This window comes from Notamacropus eugenii, chromosome 4 (assembly GCF_028372415.1).
Source record: "Notamacropus eugenii isolate mMacEug1 chromosome 4, mMacEug1.pri_v2, whole genome shotgun sequence".
NCBI classification, from domain to species: domain Eukaryota; kingdom Metazoa; phylum Chordata; class Mammalia; order Diprotodontia; family Macropodidae; genus Notamacropus; species Notamacropus eugenii.
This window is the reverse complement of record NC_092875.1, coordinates 201,247,801-201,261,386: the sequence shown is the minus strand read 5'-3', so window position 1 is coordinate 201,261,386 and position 13,586 is coordinate 201,247,801. Positions and strand designations below refer to the sequence as shown.

The 13,586-nt window shown below is 37.7% G+C and overlaps 1 protein-coding gene across 2 annotated transcripts in view; it reads left to right on the top strand.

The window, feature by feature from the left end:
* The window catches only part of CTDP1 (CTD phosphatase subunit 1), a 154,420-nt gene that overhangs the window by 38,922 nt on the left and 101,912 nt on the right, over positions 1 to 13,586 (top strand). For both annotated transcript variants that reach the window (XM_072604043.1, XM_072604042.1), the window contains exons 7-8: positions 383 to 549; positions 1,610 to 2,677. In XM_072604043.1, coding sequence (XP_072460144.1) covers positions 383 to 549; positions 1,610 to 2,677 — 1,235 coding nt within the window. The remainder of the gene's footprint in view (positions 1 to 382; positions 550 to 1,609; positions 2,678 to 13,586) is intronic.

Below are 13,586 nucleotides of genomic sequence, written 5' to 3'. Positions count from 1 at the left end.
TTTTTTTTTTTAGGTAGGCAATGTGTAACTAGAATCTCTTACCTTTCTCAGAAGTCCAAAAGCATTGGGGAAAAATTTAATTTTCATATTTTCAAAAAAGAATTTAAAGAGATTGGAAAAATTTGCATTGACTCTTTTATAAGGAACTGAAAAGAAGACTCTTTGGTGAGAGATAGGTAAATTATTCAGAAAGGGACTTTTTTGGTAGTATTGCTTCTCAGCCATCTCAGTAGTATATATGCGTCTATCTGTATATATGTGGAGAGAAGTAGAGAAAAAGAAACCTCCCTGTTGACCAAAAATAAAAGAATAATCCAGATGTCAACCCAATAGATTTTTAAAAAATTGTTCTAATAGTACTCAGACACGTTTTTCCTTTTAGAAATCTTTTCCCGTGTGGCGATTCAATGGTTTGCATTATTGATGACCGAGAAGATGTCTGGAAGTTTGCGCCCAATTTGATAACTGTAAAGAAATATGTATACTTTCAGGGCATAGGAGATATTAATGCACCCCCTGGATCCAGGGAAACTCAAATGAAAAAGAAAGGTGGGTAACAAGTGACATTTCACAAAAAATTTGCAAATTAGCGTTTTGCTTCATGATTCTATATACTTAATGTAGGCTGTATATCTACTTCAGGTGGTAGAAAATTCATGACTTCTTTTTTATGGTATTAGAGGAAGATTTTGTAGTTAAATTGGTGTTGATTCTTTTAGTTTTCTATTAGCAGTTCACATTTAAAAAAAAAAAGAGTATTGCCATTTTTCTCTGGTGTAGAGATCTGTCCCCACTGTTTCTTAAGGAGAGAAACAGTATGGCAGAGGGGAGAGAGTGCTAGATTTGGTGTCAGAAAGACCTGTGTTCTATTTCTACTCTAACATTCAACTGCATTTTGATTATGAACAAGCCACTTAATGGCACTGAGTTTCAGACCTTTTTGAGCTTTTATCTCCAAAGTTATAGATGAACTGTGTTGAACGTTGGGCAGTACACACCAGATCCTTAATTTGTTGATGTATTGCTACTCCTTAAAAGGAACTATATTTATATCTTCGTATTCAAAGTAATCATATTCCAGAGAATTAACTATCTCTGTAGGCTATAGATTAAATTTGGGACAAGGGAAATACTTCTAGGGACCCTTTTCTAAGAAATTTGAGTAATCAGAATCCCTAGCCTAATTTCACAGTGAAAACTAAAAGAACATCTGGACTGTGAGTTAAACTTTCTTTGAAAAACATTCATCATTGAAAATATGATCGGTACATTTCTTACCATAAGCCAAGTTAAGAATTTTGAATGCTTTTAAATCTTTTGCTTTTACTCTATTCACATAACGTTTAGTGCATTTCAGTGGTAACTTATGTTACCTTATACCTTAGTACTATTCTTTAAAGTTAATGCAATTTTCAAAGTACCTAATTGAAGTTCTGGGACAAGTTAGGTTATTATAGCAATTTAAATAATAAAAGATCATCACCCAACTCTTTTATATAATATATGAATGAGCTAAATTGGGATGGGAAGGGAAGTTGCTTTAAATAAAGTAATTTATTATGACCTTTTTTAATTATGGGAATTTTTTCCCTTTTATATGCATATACAGTAAATCATTCTTCTAAAACAGCTGAAATCTCAGAACAAACCACATCCCTGAAAGAAGCTGAAGATGGAAAGAATGTTTCTTGTGTAGAAGAACAGAGCAATGGACTTGGGAAATCCACAAAAGAATTGAATGGTAGTAAGGTTGCACGCAATGAATCTTCCAAATGGTGTTTAAGTTCTAGTGATAAAATAAATGAGAGACATTCCTTCCATGGTACTACCGATCACATAACTGATGCTGCTAGTACTAATGATTTGATAACTGACAAGGAATCTCAGATTTCTTTAGATCGGGATGATAGAACATTATCAGAAAAACATCCTGGCCAGAGCAATGCAGGTAATGATTTGGACTTTGAACTCTCTAGTGATAGTGAAAGTAACAGTGAATTAGATGGTCGGAAATCTGCTTCCTCTTCTGCATCTGATAGTGAAAATGAGGAGAAGAGAAGCTGGAAGAAGTCAAAAGCCATACAAGAAGAGACTTCTCAACAACAGGACAGCACAGGAGAGAAAGCTGTTGGAGTCAATCATTCTACACAGTCTGGACCTAGCGTACATCTCCATGGCAAAGTCAGTGACCTTGAAGTACCAGAAGAAACTGAACAGGATGGCCTTTGTGATCTGGGAAATGGCTGTGCAGACAAGAAAGAAGCAGAGACAGAGTCCCAGAATAGTGAACAATCTGGGATTACAGTGGGTGAATCTTTAGATCAGAGCATGGAAGAAGAAGAGGAAGAGGAAGAAGATAATGATGAAGATGATCATCTCATATACCTTGAAGAGATCCTTGTTCGCGTACATAATGATTATTATACAAAGTATGATAAATACCTCAATAAGGAGATCCAAGAAGCACCTGACATACGGAAAATAGTACCAGAACTGAAAAGTAAGGTGTTGGCAGATGTTACCATAATATTTAGTGGGGTATGTCCAACAAATTATCCAATAGAAAGGACACGAGAACATTATCATGCTACAGCACTTGGAGCTAAGGTCAATAAGAATTTGATATTGAGTGCAGATGATCCCAACAAAGCAACTCACCTTATTGCAGCAAGGGCTGGTAAGTAGTTGAAATTTGTTGGACTGACAATGTCAGGTTTTTCTGGACTTTCCAGCCATATTTTTTTTTTTGGAGCTAGATTTTTTCAGAACACTCAAGGTGGTAAATATTTCTATATTGGCTTCCTCTCTAATTATCATGCTGACAATATACATTTTAAGGTTAGTGTGTATTTCTTCAACATTGAAATACCAAATGAATTTTCCAGGTCAAGAGGGAATAAATTGATCATTTATAAATAAGTTCAAACCTGTTTACTTAAAAAAAAAAATCCTTTGCGTATTCCACACTTCCATAAATATTTATTAAGCAGTTACAATGTAAGATAAACTTATTCTCCTTCATATGGATGAATCAATAAAAGAAAATGAATAGTTTTGTCAGGACGCAAACTTTGTAAACCTCTTTTTAGGCACATGAAGTTGAACACTTTGAGCATGTAACAGTGTTAGTCAGGGCCATTGATAAAATGCTTCCAAAACTTTGTGAATTTTGAAAAACATATGCAAAAATTTTGGCAATACTGAACCCATATATAATGTCCTGATAGTATTGATGGGAAGACTGATGTTTTTCTTTTTCCTTTACTCTTCTACCCCAACTACCTTAAGAATAAATTGAGAAATTTGCTCTAATTAGTATGTATGCTTTTTATTGTTTCTTTTATAGCTTATTTTTCTTTAATGCTTGAGGCATATGTAGGAACAGGAGCAGATTAATAATATCAGAAGTGCATTTACATGGATTATTTCATTCCTGTTCCTGCCATTCACCACTCATTACATTGTTTTAAAATCTTTACTTTAGGTATAGCAAATTTTTAAATCCAAGGAGGAACTTGAAATCTTTGTACTTAGTCAGAAAGAGAGGAAAAGATTGTTTATTGTTGTCTTAATTGAAGTACTCAGCATCCTTTAAAAGGGACCTATGTGATGAAGGAGCATCAAATATTTGTTAAATATTTACCACACACTAACTTACTGAACACACAAGCTTTGGTTTTGGTTTTGTGTGTGTGGGTTGGTTTTTGTTTTTATCTCAAGAAGCTTCTGTTCTTATTGGGGAGAGGAGACTACTAGTACATGTGAAACAAATCAATATAAGAACTATATACTAAGTGCTACATGAGGATTTCTCAAGGAGAGTGAAATTAATAAAGCAGTTAGGTTAGATTAGGCTTTCATGGAAAAGTTGGGATGTGAGTGGGGTCCTTTGAAGGATTCAAAGTTAAGATTGCTATAAGTGAAATAAAGAGAGTATAGATTTCCAGATGAAGAAAATATGGGAACAGAAAGAAGTTTGTTTCAAAATTTGTATGTCAAAAATTGTTTTTCTTTCATCATACTCCAAGTTGGCCAACTGCTGTCTTGAAGGGACTAGGCTAATTATGATGATATTTATTTTTGCTTCAGTAAAGCTCAATGGCATAGGACATAGGAATGCCTCAGTATTTGTCAGTCAGGAAGTATTAAGTGCTTGCTATGTGCCAGACACTATGCTAAGTACAGGGGATACAAAGGCAAAACATTATACCTAAAAAGCTCATGTTCTAATGGGAGAGATAGTATGCAAAATAATTGTGTACATCTAAGATTATAGTTTAAATGGAAGGTAATTCTGAAGAAATGCACGAGTAATGGGAAGAACTGAGAATGGCCTCTCTCAGAGTTTTGAAGAAAATGAAGGAGGCCAGAAGGCTAAGATAAGGAGGGGACAGCATTCTAGGCATAGAGAATGGCCACTACCACTTTGCTGACTTGAGGCTGGGAGATGAGCTAGATATACTATTACAATAACTTTGAAGTGATGAGTAGCTGCATCATGATGGCAGCTGATTTGAATGGGGAAAGGGGGACGAATATAAGAGATGTTGTGAAGGTTGAAACAGAAAAAGATGACAGCAGATTGGGTATGTGTAGTGAGTGCAAATGAAGAGCCAAGGATGACATCAAGGCTTGTGAGCCTGATTGACTAAGAAAGGACAGTGGTCTGGAAAGTTCGGGAGAATGAAGGACTTGAGGGAAAAGACATTAAATTCTGGTGTGGTATATTAAGTTTGAGATTTCCAGAAGACATAACACCAGACTTGGAAGGAAAGGGAGAGATTGGGGCAGACTATATAGATCTGGCAATCTTGTGTATAGATGTGATGATTCAATCCATGACAGCTAATGAGATCACCAATCAAGATAATACAGATGGCAAAGGAGAAAAGAAGTGCCAGGACAGAACCTTCGGAGATACTCATAGTTAGTAAGCATGAATTGGATGTGAACCAACAAGGGAGACTACAGAGTTGCACAGATAGAGTCAGGAGAAGAGTAGTGACTTGAAAACTAAGAGAGAAAAGTTTATCCAGGTAAAAAGGCAATTCAAATTGTCAAAGACTGAAGCATGGTCAAGATGGTGTTGTTTGAGAAAAGGATTGACAAGTAAGAGATCATTAGCATTGGTATTATCCTGCTTGTTGCCTAAGCTCCCTCCTTGATTTCTGTGCCTCTTGTGATCTCTGATATCTTACTATTCTATCAGGCTTTGCTTTTTTCTGTGACTTTAATTCTGGTTGAGCCCAAGTTTTAATACTGACATATTCCTTCGCGCTGATTTTATAATCTGATTTTAGTCACCGTTATCTCAGTTTTGCCAGTCAGTGTCCTTGTTCTCCAGACTTCACCTGTTCCTGTGTCTTTCTTTTTGGATACTCAGCCTTGTTTTAACTCCCCTGGTTCTGGGTCCTCTTTTGTTATCCTTTACCCATTCCTGCATTTATTCTATACTTTGACCATTGGGTTCATTGTGTGATGAGGAAGCTGGCCTGACTAGAACTAGAGCATACATGTTGGTAAATAATAGGAAGTTTAGGTGGAACAACATTGAGGGAGTGGCCTTCAAAAAAATAGGGTACCACTGAAGGCTTTTGAGCACATTAGTGGTATGGAAAAAATTACTTTAAAGAAAGATTAATACAGTAATACATAGAATGAGTTGGATATAGGAGATCTTAGAATTGAGCTTTTGCACTAATGCATGTATGACAGAAACTGGATTAACGTTAACAATAGGAAAGTCCTTCCTTCCTTTTTTTCCTCACTACTTTTTCTTCCTTCCTCCTTCCCTCTCTTCCTCCCTTCATTCTTTCCCCTCTCCCCTTCCCTCCCTCCTTCCTTTCCTTTATATTTTGGCAACTATTTCAATATAATTGGCTTCTTTTACAATTCTATTTTATGCATTTAAAATATTGTCCTATGAAGAAGTCTATAGATGTTCCATGGCATGAAAAAGATAAAAATTTTTGCTTTAGAAGTAGGAAGTATATGATTTAGTAATAGCAGAAAAATCAAGGGAAGAATTTCAAGATGTCCAGTGCAGCAAAGAAATCAAGGAAAAATAGGAACAAAAGTCCTATTCAATTAGCCTTTGTTAAGTACCTACTTAATAAATTCTACTTGGATGATTGTGTGATTACTTTCATTATGTGCATTACTGTATTTATTCTTTCCCTCCCAACTTTCTTTTCTATGTTAGTTGCCAAAACCATCTTGCAAATCACAAATCCTCAAAGTCAGAATTTTTCCATCCATAATCTAGTCAGTCACAAAATCCTTGGGATTTTTCTTTTGAAATGAACTAAGCACTGAAGATCCCTGCCCTCAAGTTTACGGTCTGGGGAGGGGGCAGCTACACAAAATGAGACAGGAAGGTGAGGGGAGGGAAATACCATAGGGTACCTGACCCTGGGGCATCTTGTTCCATGGAACTGAAACCAGATAGACCCCCAAAGAGTAAGCTGAGATTCCAGTTTCTGTCTGCCCCAGTAGGAGTAGTTTGGTACTCTTTCCTCTAGCTGTCCAGTCAGGAGGAACGAGAGCTGAGGCAGGAGGTATCAGTCAAAATGAGTTAGCTACAGGGTGGTGAGTTTAAAAATGGTGAATTTATCCTGAGCAAGGCATCTTATTCTCTTATTCTATAAAGTTGAAATCAGGCAGCAGAGCAAATGCAAAACTGAGTGAGTAAAAAAATAATCTACTAATTGTGATAGTAAAGTTGCTAGTAACTTTTAAGATTATCCTGTCAGAATGCTAGAAACATTTTAAAAATTGGCAGCAAAAGAGAAATAGGAAAGTGACTTAGAGCTAGCAACAAGGTCAGCTGAGGATGGAGAGACCTATATAAGAAGCAAACAATCTAGTGGAAGAGGTAGGGAATGAAGATTCTGAATGAAGGGAGGGAAAAGTGTTGGGATCTAGGTCCCTGAGTGATTTGAAAAAGACAAAAGGCATAGGTAAGAAGGGTTAGCTTTAGAGGAAAGGAAAAACCACTCTTTCCCTAAGGCTTTCATGTATTGAACATACTGGATTAATTGAAAGTTAAAATTACTTAAGTTAAATACTCTTGCAATTGAGCATTCTGTGAGAATATATTTTATTTTATTTTTTTTTCCTGATCACTGCTTGTGTCTTTTATCTGTTTTATCCCCTCCTCTCCTAACCCCCAAGTCTTGATCTCTATAACCTGCAGATCTTTACTGATTAAATCAAGCTAGTAGAATTCACTATGAAAATGAGATCTGTGAAAGCCCAATCAACACCACTATAAATTTAGAACCTTGGGGCTGACTTACAGTACAAGCTTCTGCTTCCTTGGTAGCCCCGCTGCCCAGCTTTCTCCTACTAGTTTCTGTTATTCTTGACTATTTCTTGTTTAGGCAAAAATCCCTGTGCCATATTATAATTCCCATTTTTCTCTCTGAAGATACCACATCTTTGCTACTATTTCTCAAGAATAAATAAGCTCCTTTTTCTCTACATCCAAATCCTTTCTCTCCCACTATTGTTCAACAGACTCTTTTTCTTTGAAGTTCTTGCCATTTGATTATATCACCCAGTTCAAGTGCTTGTTGCTCCTCATCTAATCAACTCCCTAGGATGTTCTTCCCAACACTCAGTTGCTTAAGTATCTGACTTGGAGCCATCCCCTTTGAAATCTTTTGGTGAGTCCAGGGGGAAAAATGCCGTTATAGTCTTCATTACTTAAAAAACAAAACAAAACATTGCTTTGTGATTTTTTTCCATTCTTTTTTATTCTTCTTTTTAGAAATTATGAGACTGAGTAGTTTTAAGATGTATCAGATCCAAATAAAGATTTCTTCTTTTTGTACTTAGAGCCAAACATTCTTTTTCTGCTGTATGTTGAATATAGTACATATCTCACCTAGCAGTGGAAGAGCCCAAATGTGGTCATTCTACTGTTAATGCCAATGACAGAAAATTACAAAAATGCTTCCATGTCTGTTCCATTTGTCTTTGTTGTCCTGTTTTTATTTACACATAATCTTAGAATAATATGGCTTAGTTTCACATTGTTCCTCACTATTTTGAGGCAATACTGTATCTAATTCCTAATTTTCCTCCTTACATATTCTAATGTACTTCTCTAATAAAATCCTACTTGTACTGGTCTATTCAGCATTGCCGTTTGCTGAAGCCCAGTCTGTTTATCTGTCAAGGAGTGTCACGGGACAGGCATATGGTGCTGATAAACTTCCTCTTGTGTGGGGACAAGGGAGTAGAGTGGCAGGAGTCCCAACACAGGTGGCATTTGGGTATGACAAGGTAATATCAGAAGAACCAATGAGTGAGCTCGGAGGCAGAGCTACAGAGCAGTGCTGAAAGAAGATGTAGTCTCAAAACCTGAAGTGGACAATGAACAGTGTCTGAGAGGAAGCCTGACAGGGAGAATGGGTCAGGGTTTGAGTCTAGAAGGATTTAGTACTAGGTGTTAGGAGTTGAGGTAGGTAAAGAAAACTTGTTTAACTTATGTCCCTTAAGATCTCTGTATTGTCTCACTCTTAACATCTTTACTCCTCCTATTGGGAGTCTGAATAGATTTTAGGGAAATCTGTGAACTTCGATGGGTGAAAAATTACAACTTTGTCTCAATATAATTCGTCTTCTTTATAATCCTGTATTTTGTGAATTTAAAAACATTATTCCAAGGAGTCCATAGACTTTTCCAGACTATCATAGGAAGTCCCTGCACTAAACTCACTGGATCTCTTCCTGTCGGTGGAAGAACTACTGCCAAAAGCTTTACTAAACTCTTTGCTGTTTGTGAAGGGGAAGACATTATTCTTCTCCCAGGAATCTTCTGGGGCACTGCACCTTGGAATTGATAGGGGTGGCTGGGTGGCATCCCAGTGTAGGGTTAAATTTGGAAAAGAACCTAGAGTTAAAATCATTGCTTGAATGCAGTGAGTAGCTAATTATGGAGCAATTGCTGCAGTGAGCTATTTTCCAGAAAGCCTCTTCCAACATTAATTAGAATACTAACTCCACTATTATTTCCGATTGTCATTGAAGGATGGGAAAGGAGACAGTTGGGTGGTGCAATAGATTGAATGCTGGACCTAGAATCAGAAAGACCTGAGTTGAAATGTAGTCTGGGGCACTTATTAGTTGTGTTAATAAGTTGTTCCCTTAAACCACTGTCTGCTTCAGTTTTCTTCATCTATAAAATGGGGATAGTAATAGCACTTACTTCCTAGGGTTGTTGTGAGGGTCAAATGAATATATTTCATATATTCAATAAATGCTAGCTATTGTTGTCAATGCTAGCTGCTGCTGCTGGTAACAACCCAAGTGTTTTTTGTCTGGATTCTTCCAGGCATCTAGTCCACAGAATTGAACTTGCTTCCTGACATCATGACAGAAATAAGGATGTGATAGTGTAGAAGTTCTTGAACAGCTCTATATGTTCTCTGCTACTAGGCTGCTGGGACATAATCAGTCACAAAACCCTTATTTTGTGCCAGGCGCTGTCCAAGTCCTGGGGATACTAAGAAAAGCAAAACTGTGCTCCCTATCCTCAAGGAGCTCACATTCTTAAGGGGAAATGATATACAAACAATTGTGTACCTATAAGATTCATATAGTGTAAAGAAGTAAATCAAAGAGAGATAGTAATATGTAGGGGGTTGGGGGAAGGTAGAAGACAGACTTCTTGCAGAAAGTAGGATTTAATCTTGAATCTTGAAGGAAACCAGAGGCAGAGGTGAAGCAGAAGAGCATTTCAATTTTAGGGGACAACCACTGACAAACCATGTAATTTGGGAGATGGAATATCATTTTGAAGGAACAACAAGAATACCAATGTTGCTAGCTTACAGAGTAGACAGAGGGGAATAAAGTATATGAAGACTAGAAAGATAGGAAGAGTCTGGGTTATAAAGAGCTTTATAAGCCAAACAAGGATTTTATATTTGATACTAGAGAAAATAATAGGGAGCCCCTGGAGTTTGAATAGAGTGTGATATGGTCAGGCCTGTGTTTTAGGAATATCATTTTGTCAACTAAGTGGAGGATAGACTAAAATGGGGACTTGATGAAGAAGTCTACTGTAATAATTAGACCAGGATGAGGAACTTGTGGCCTCGAAGTCACATATGATCCTCTAGGTCTTACTTCACAGAACAATAAATGAATTTGTTTGGATTCAGTCAAAGGGCCACACTTGGGGACCTACAGGGCCACATGTGGCCTTGAAGTTGCTGATCCCCACCCCTGGTCTAGGGTTAGGCATAAGGTAATTAGAAGCCTGTGCCAGGATGATGTTCAAGTGAGTGGAGGGAGGGGACAAATAGGAAAAATGTTGTGAAGGTAGGAGTGACAAGACTGAACAGTTTGAATAGGTGGAGTGAGAACAAGAGAGGAATCGAGGGTGACCCCTAGGTTGCCAGTATGGATGACAGTAAGAATGGTACTTCCCTTGTCAGTAATTTGGAAATTTGAAAAAACTTCATTAATATCCCTCTCGCCTTCACAAGGAAGACAAAATCCCTTGACTACCACTGGAACAATTCATTAAACAGCTCCCCCTCAACTCCTCTTTTTAAATCCCCTAAGAACTTTCTAAGTACTATTGTTGGTGCTGCAAATTTGTGAGGGGATGTGATCAGAATGGAAACGCATGTGGGACAAAGCAGCAGCAGTAGTCCATGAATTGGTCTCTTTATGTATCAGCATCCTTAATTTCCTTGACCTACATGTGAGGAGCAGCATGGTATTAAAGTCCTAGGTCTGGAGTCAGGTTCAGATCCTGATTCTTAACATTTAGTAGCTGTATAATGATGGCTAAGTTAATTAACCCCCTAGCTTCTGTTGGTTTACCTGTAGAGACTTATATTTGTAGTGCCCATTTCACAAGGTTATTAGTAGGTTAAAATGAGATAATGCTTTGCAAACCTTAATGTGCTATGTCAATATCATATATTGTGCTAATATTTTTGTTCCATCTCAGCCATCCACAGGAAGGGCCATAGTTTAGATTTTACCATTACCCATAACTACCACATTAATGATCCTGAATTCTGAAATTCCTCGTTTTCATCTCTCCGTCACTTGCTCTCCTCTTAAACCTATTCTTTGTTCTCATTGTGACCTCTCGCACATCCATTTCTTCTTTTCTTCCATCAGAACCCTTGTCTTTGCTTCATTTTCCTTCCTTCAGTTTAAGCCTTTTAAACTCTATGCTGTCCTCTTTCTTTTGAATCTTTAACCGCCCCCATCTTGTCACTATTTACCAGACAACCCACTCTACTCCTTTTCCCATGCTTTTGAATGCTGCTGGAAGAAGTCTTTCGTCCCTGCTGACTGAAAGATTTGGCCTAAGAGAAAGGAAGGCTCCGAGTAAATGGCCTTTGAGCTACACCTTCTTACTCTAAAATTCTGTTAATTATTTGTAACTAGAATTTGAACTGGACCTTTGTATGCGACTCTGTTAGACTTGCCTTTTTTTTTCTGACAGTGGCTGTTCTAAACCTTTTGTCTTCCAGCCTTTTTTTAATATCACCTTCCTCTTGGCAGAGAATTTTTCCTATTTGACTAAGAAAAAACTGAGATCATGCATCATGAACTCCTTCTCCCCTTTTTCATTCCTCCAAAACTCCTCAATGTTATCCTTTATCCTCTCATTCTGTATTACAGTTTCTTGGCCCTTCTGGCCAAGTCTAACCCCTCTCCTTGTACACTATCCTTTCCTGCTTCTTCCAAGAGCTTGCCTTTTCAGCTCCCTTCCCCCTATCATTTGTTTCTTATCTGTTGCCTACTTCCCTGCTGTCTACAATCACACATCTTCTCTCCCTGCCCCTCCCATTCTTTAAATTCGTTCCCTTTCCCTTGTTATGCCCTCTAGCTAGTATCTCACATATTTTCTGTATTTTATAAAACTCCTACAAGGCTATTTATACTTATGCCTCCCATTTATATCTCGATCTCCCACTCATATCAGAGCCTCCCACTCATATCTCAACCTCTTGTAGTCTGCTTTCTGACCCTTCAACTTATGCAACTGTTCCCCAAGATTATCAGTGATTTCTTAACTAGAATGTAAGGACCTTTTCCCAGACCTCATCCAATTGATTTCTCTGCAACTTTTGAAACTGATGTTCATCCTCTCTTCTTAGATATACTCTTTTCCTTCCACTTCTGTGGTATTGCTTTGTCTTTGTTCTTCACCTACTTGCCTGAATACTCCTTGGTCTCGTTCAGTGATCTTATCTGCTTGCTCCTATGGGTTAAATCCTCTTATGTACTCTGGTGACTCTGTATCTAATCCTAATATCTTTCCTGAATTTACCTTATCAGTTGCCTGTAGGCCATCCTCACCTGAAATCTAACTTGTCTAAAATAGAACCTTAATTATTCCACCCCTCTTCCAGACTTTCTTATTTGATGATGGTAATGATATCATCATTTAGCATTTATATAGCACTTTAGAGTTTGCAAAGCACTCTACAAATGTTATCTCATTTAATTCTCACAACAGCCCTGGGTGGTAGGTGCTGCTATTTTCTTCATTTTACGGATAGGAAACTGTAACAAGCAGAAGTTAAGTGTTTTGCCAGGGCTCACTTAGCTGGTTATGTCAGATCCTGGATCTGAGCTCTGTTCACTACACTGCCTAGCTGCCTGTCCTTCTAGCCACTTAGGTTTGTGTTGTTCTTCGGTTGTTTTAGTCACGTCTGACTTTTTATGATCCCATTTGGGATTTTCTTTGTAAAGATACTGGAGTGGTTTTCCAGTTCATTTTACAGATGAGGAAACTGAAACAAACAGGATTAAGTCACTTGCCCAGGGTCACACAAATAATAAGTGTATCAGGGCAGATTTGAACTCAGGTCTCCCTGACTCCAAGCTCATTACATCATCTAGCTGCCCATCAGGTTTGTGACCTCAGAGTTGTGTTTTGATTGTCTACATCCACATCCAAGTAGTTTCTCTAGTTCTGTTGATTCTTCTTCTACAGTATTTCTCTTTCATCCCATATTTCCACTTGCAAACCCATCACTGTGGTGTAGAACTTCATCACTTGCTTCACTAGATTATTTTTTATGATAATTTCCTGATTATTCTCCCAGATTCCTCTCTTTTTTTTCTAATAGGTCCTCTGCGCAGCTGCTGAGATAATCTTCCCCCAAAATATATAACTGATTATGCCCCTTTTCCTGCTCAGACACCTTGAATGACTCCCTATTTCTTCTTGGATAAGATGAAAACTCTACAGCATGACTTTTATAGCCTTATACTTGAGAAACTTGAGGGGCGGTACTAGCAAGGAAGATGGTGAAGCATGTTCAGATCTGGCTCTCACAAGTCATGACATCCAGTGTGTGAATTTCAAAGATGAATGGCTTTGTTCCTCTATAGCATGGTTTCTGGAGGGCGCAGTAGTGCAAGGAAAATAGCATGAAAATGGCTGGGATGATGTAAATAATGCACAAGAAACACAGTTGTGCCAGAAAGCAAGTTGATAGCCCTTTTTGAATGTCGATTTTATTGTTTTTGTGGGGGCAGTCATGGGGTTGTTTTAAATAGATCACTGTTTAAACATTAATTTTTAGAGTGATTATCTT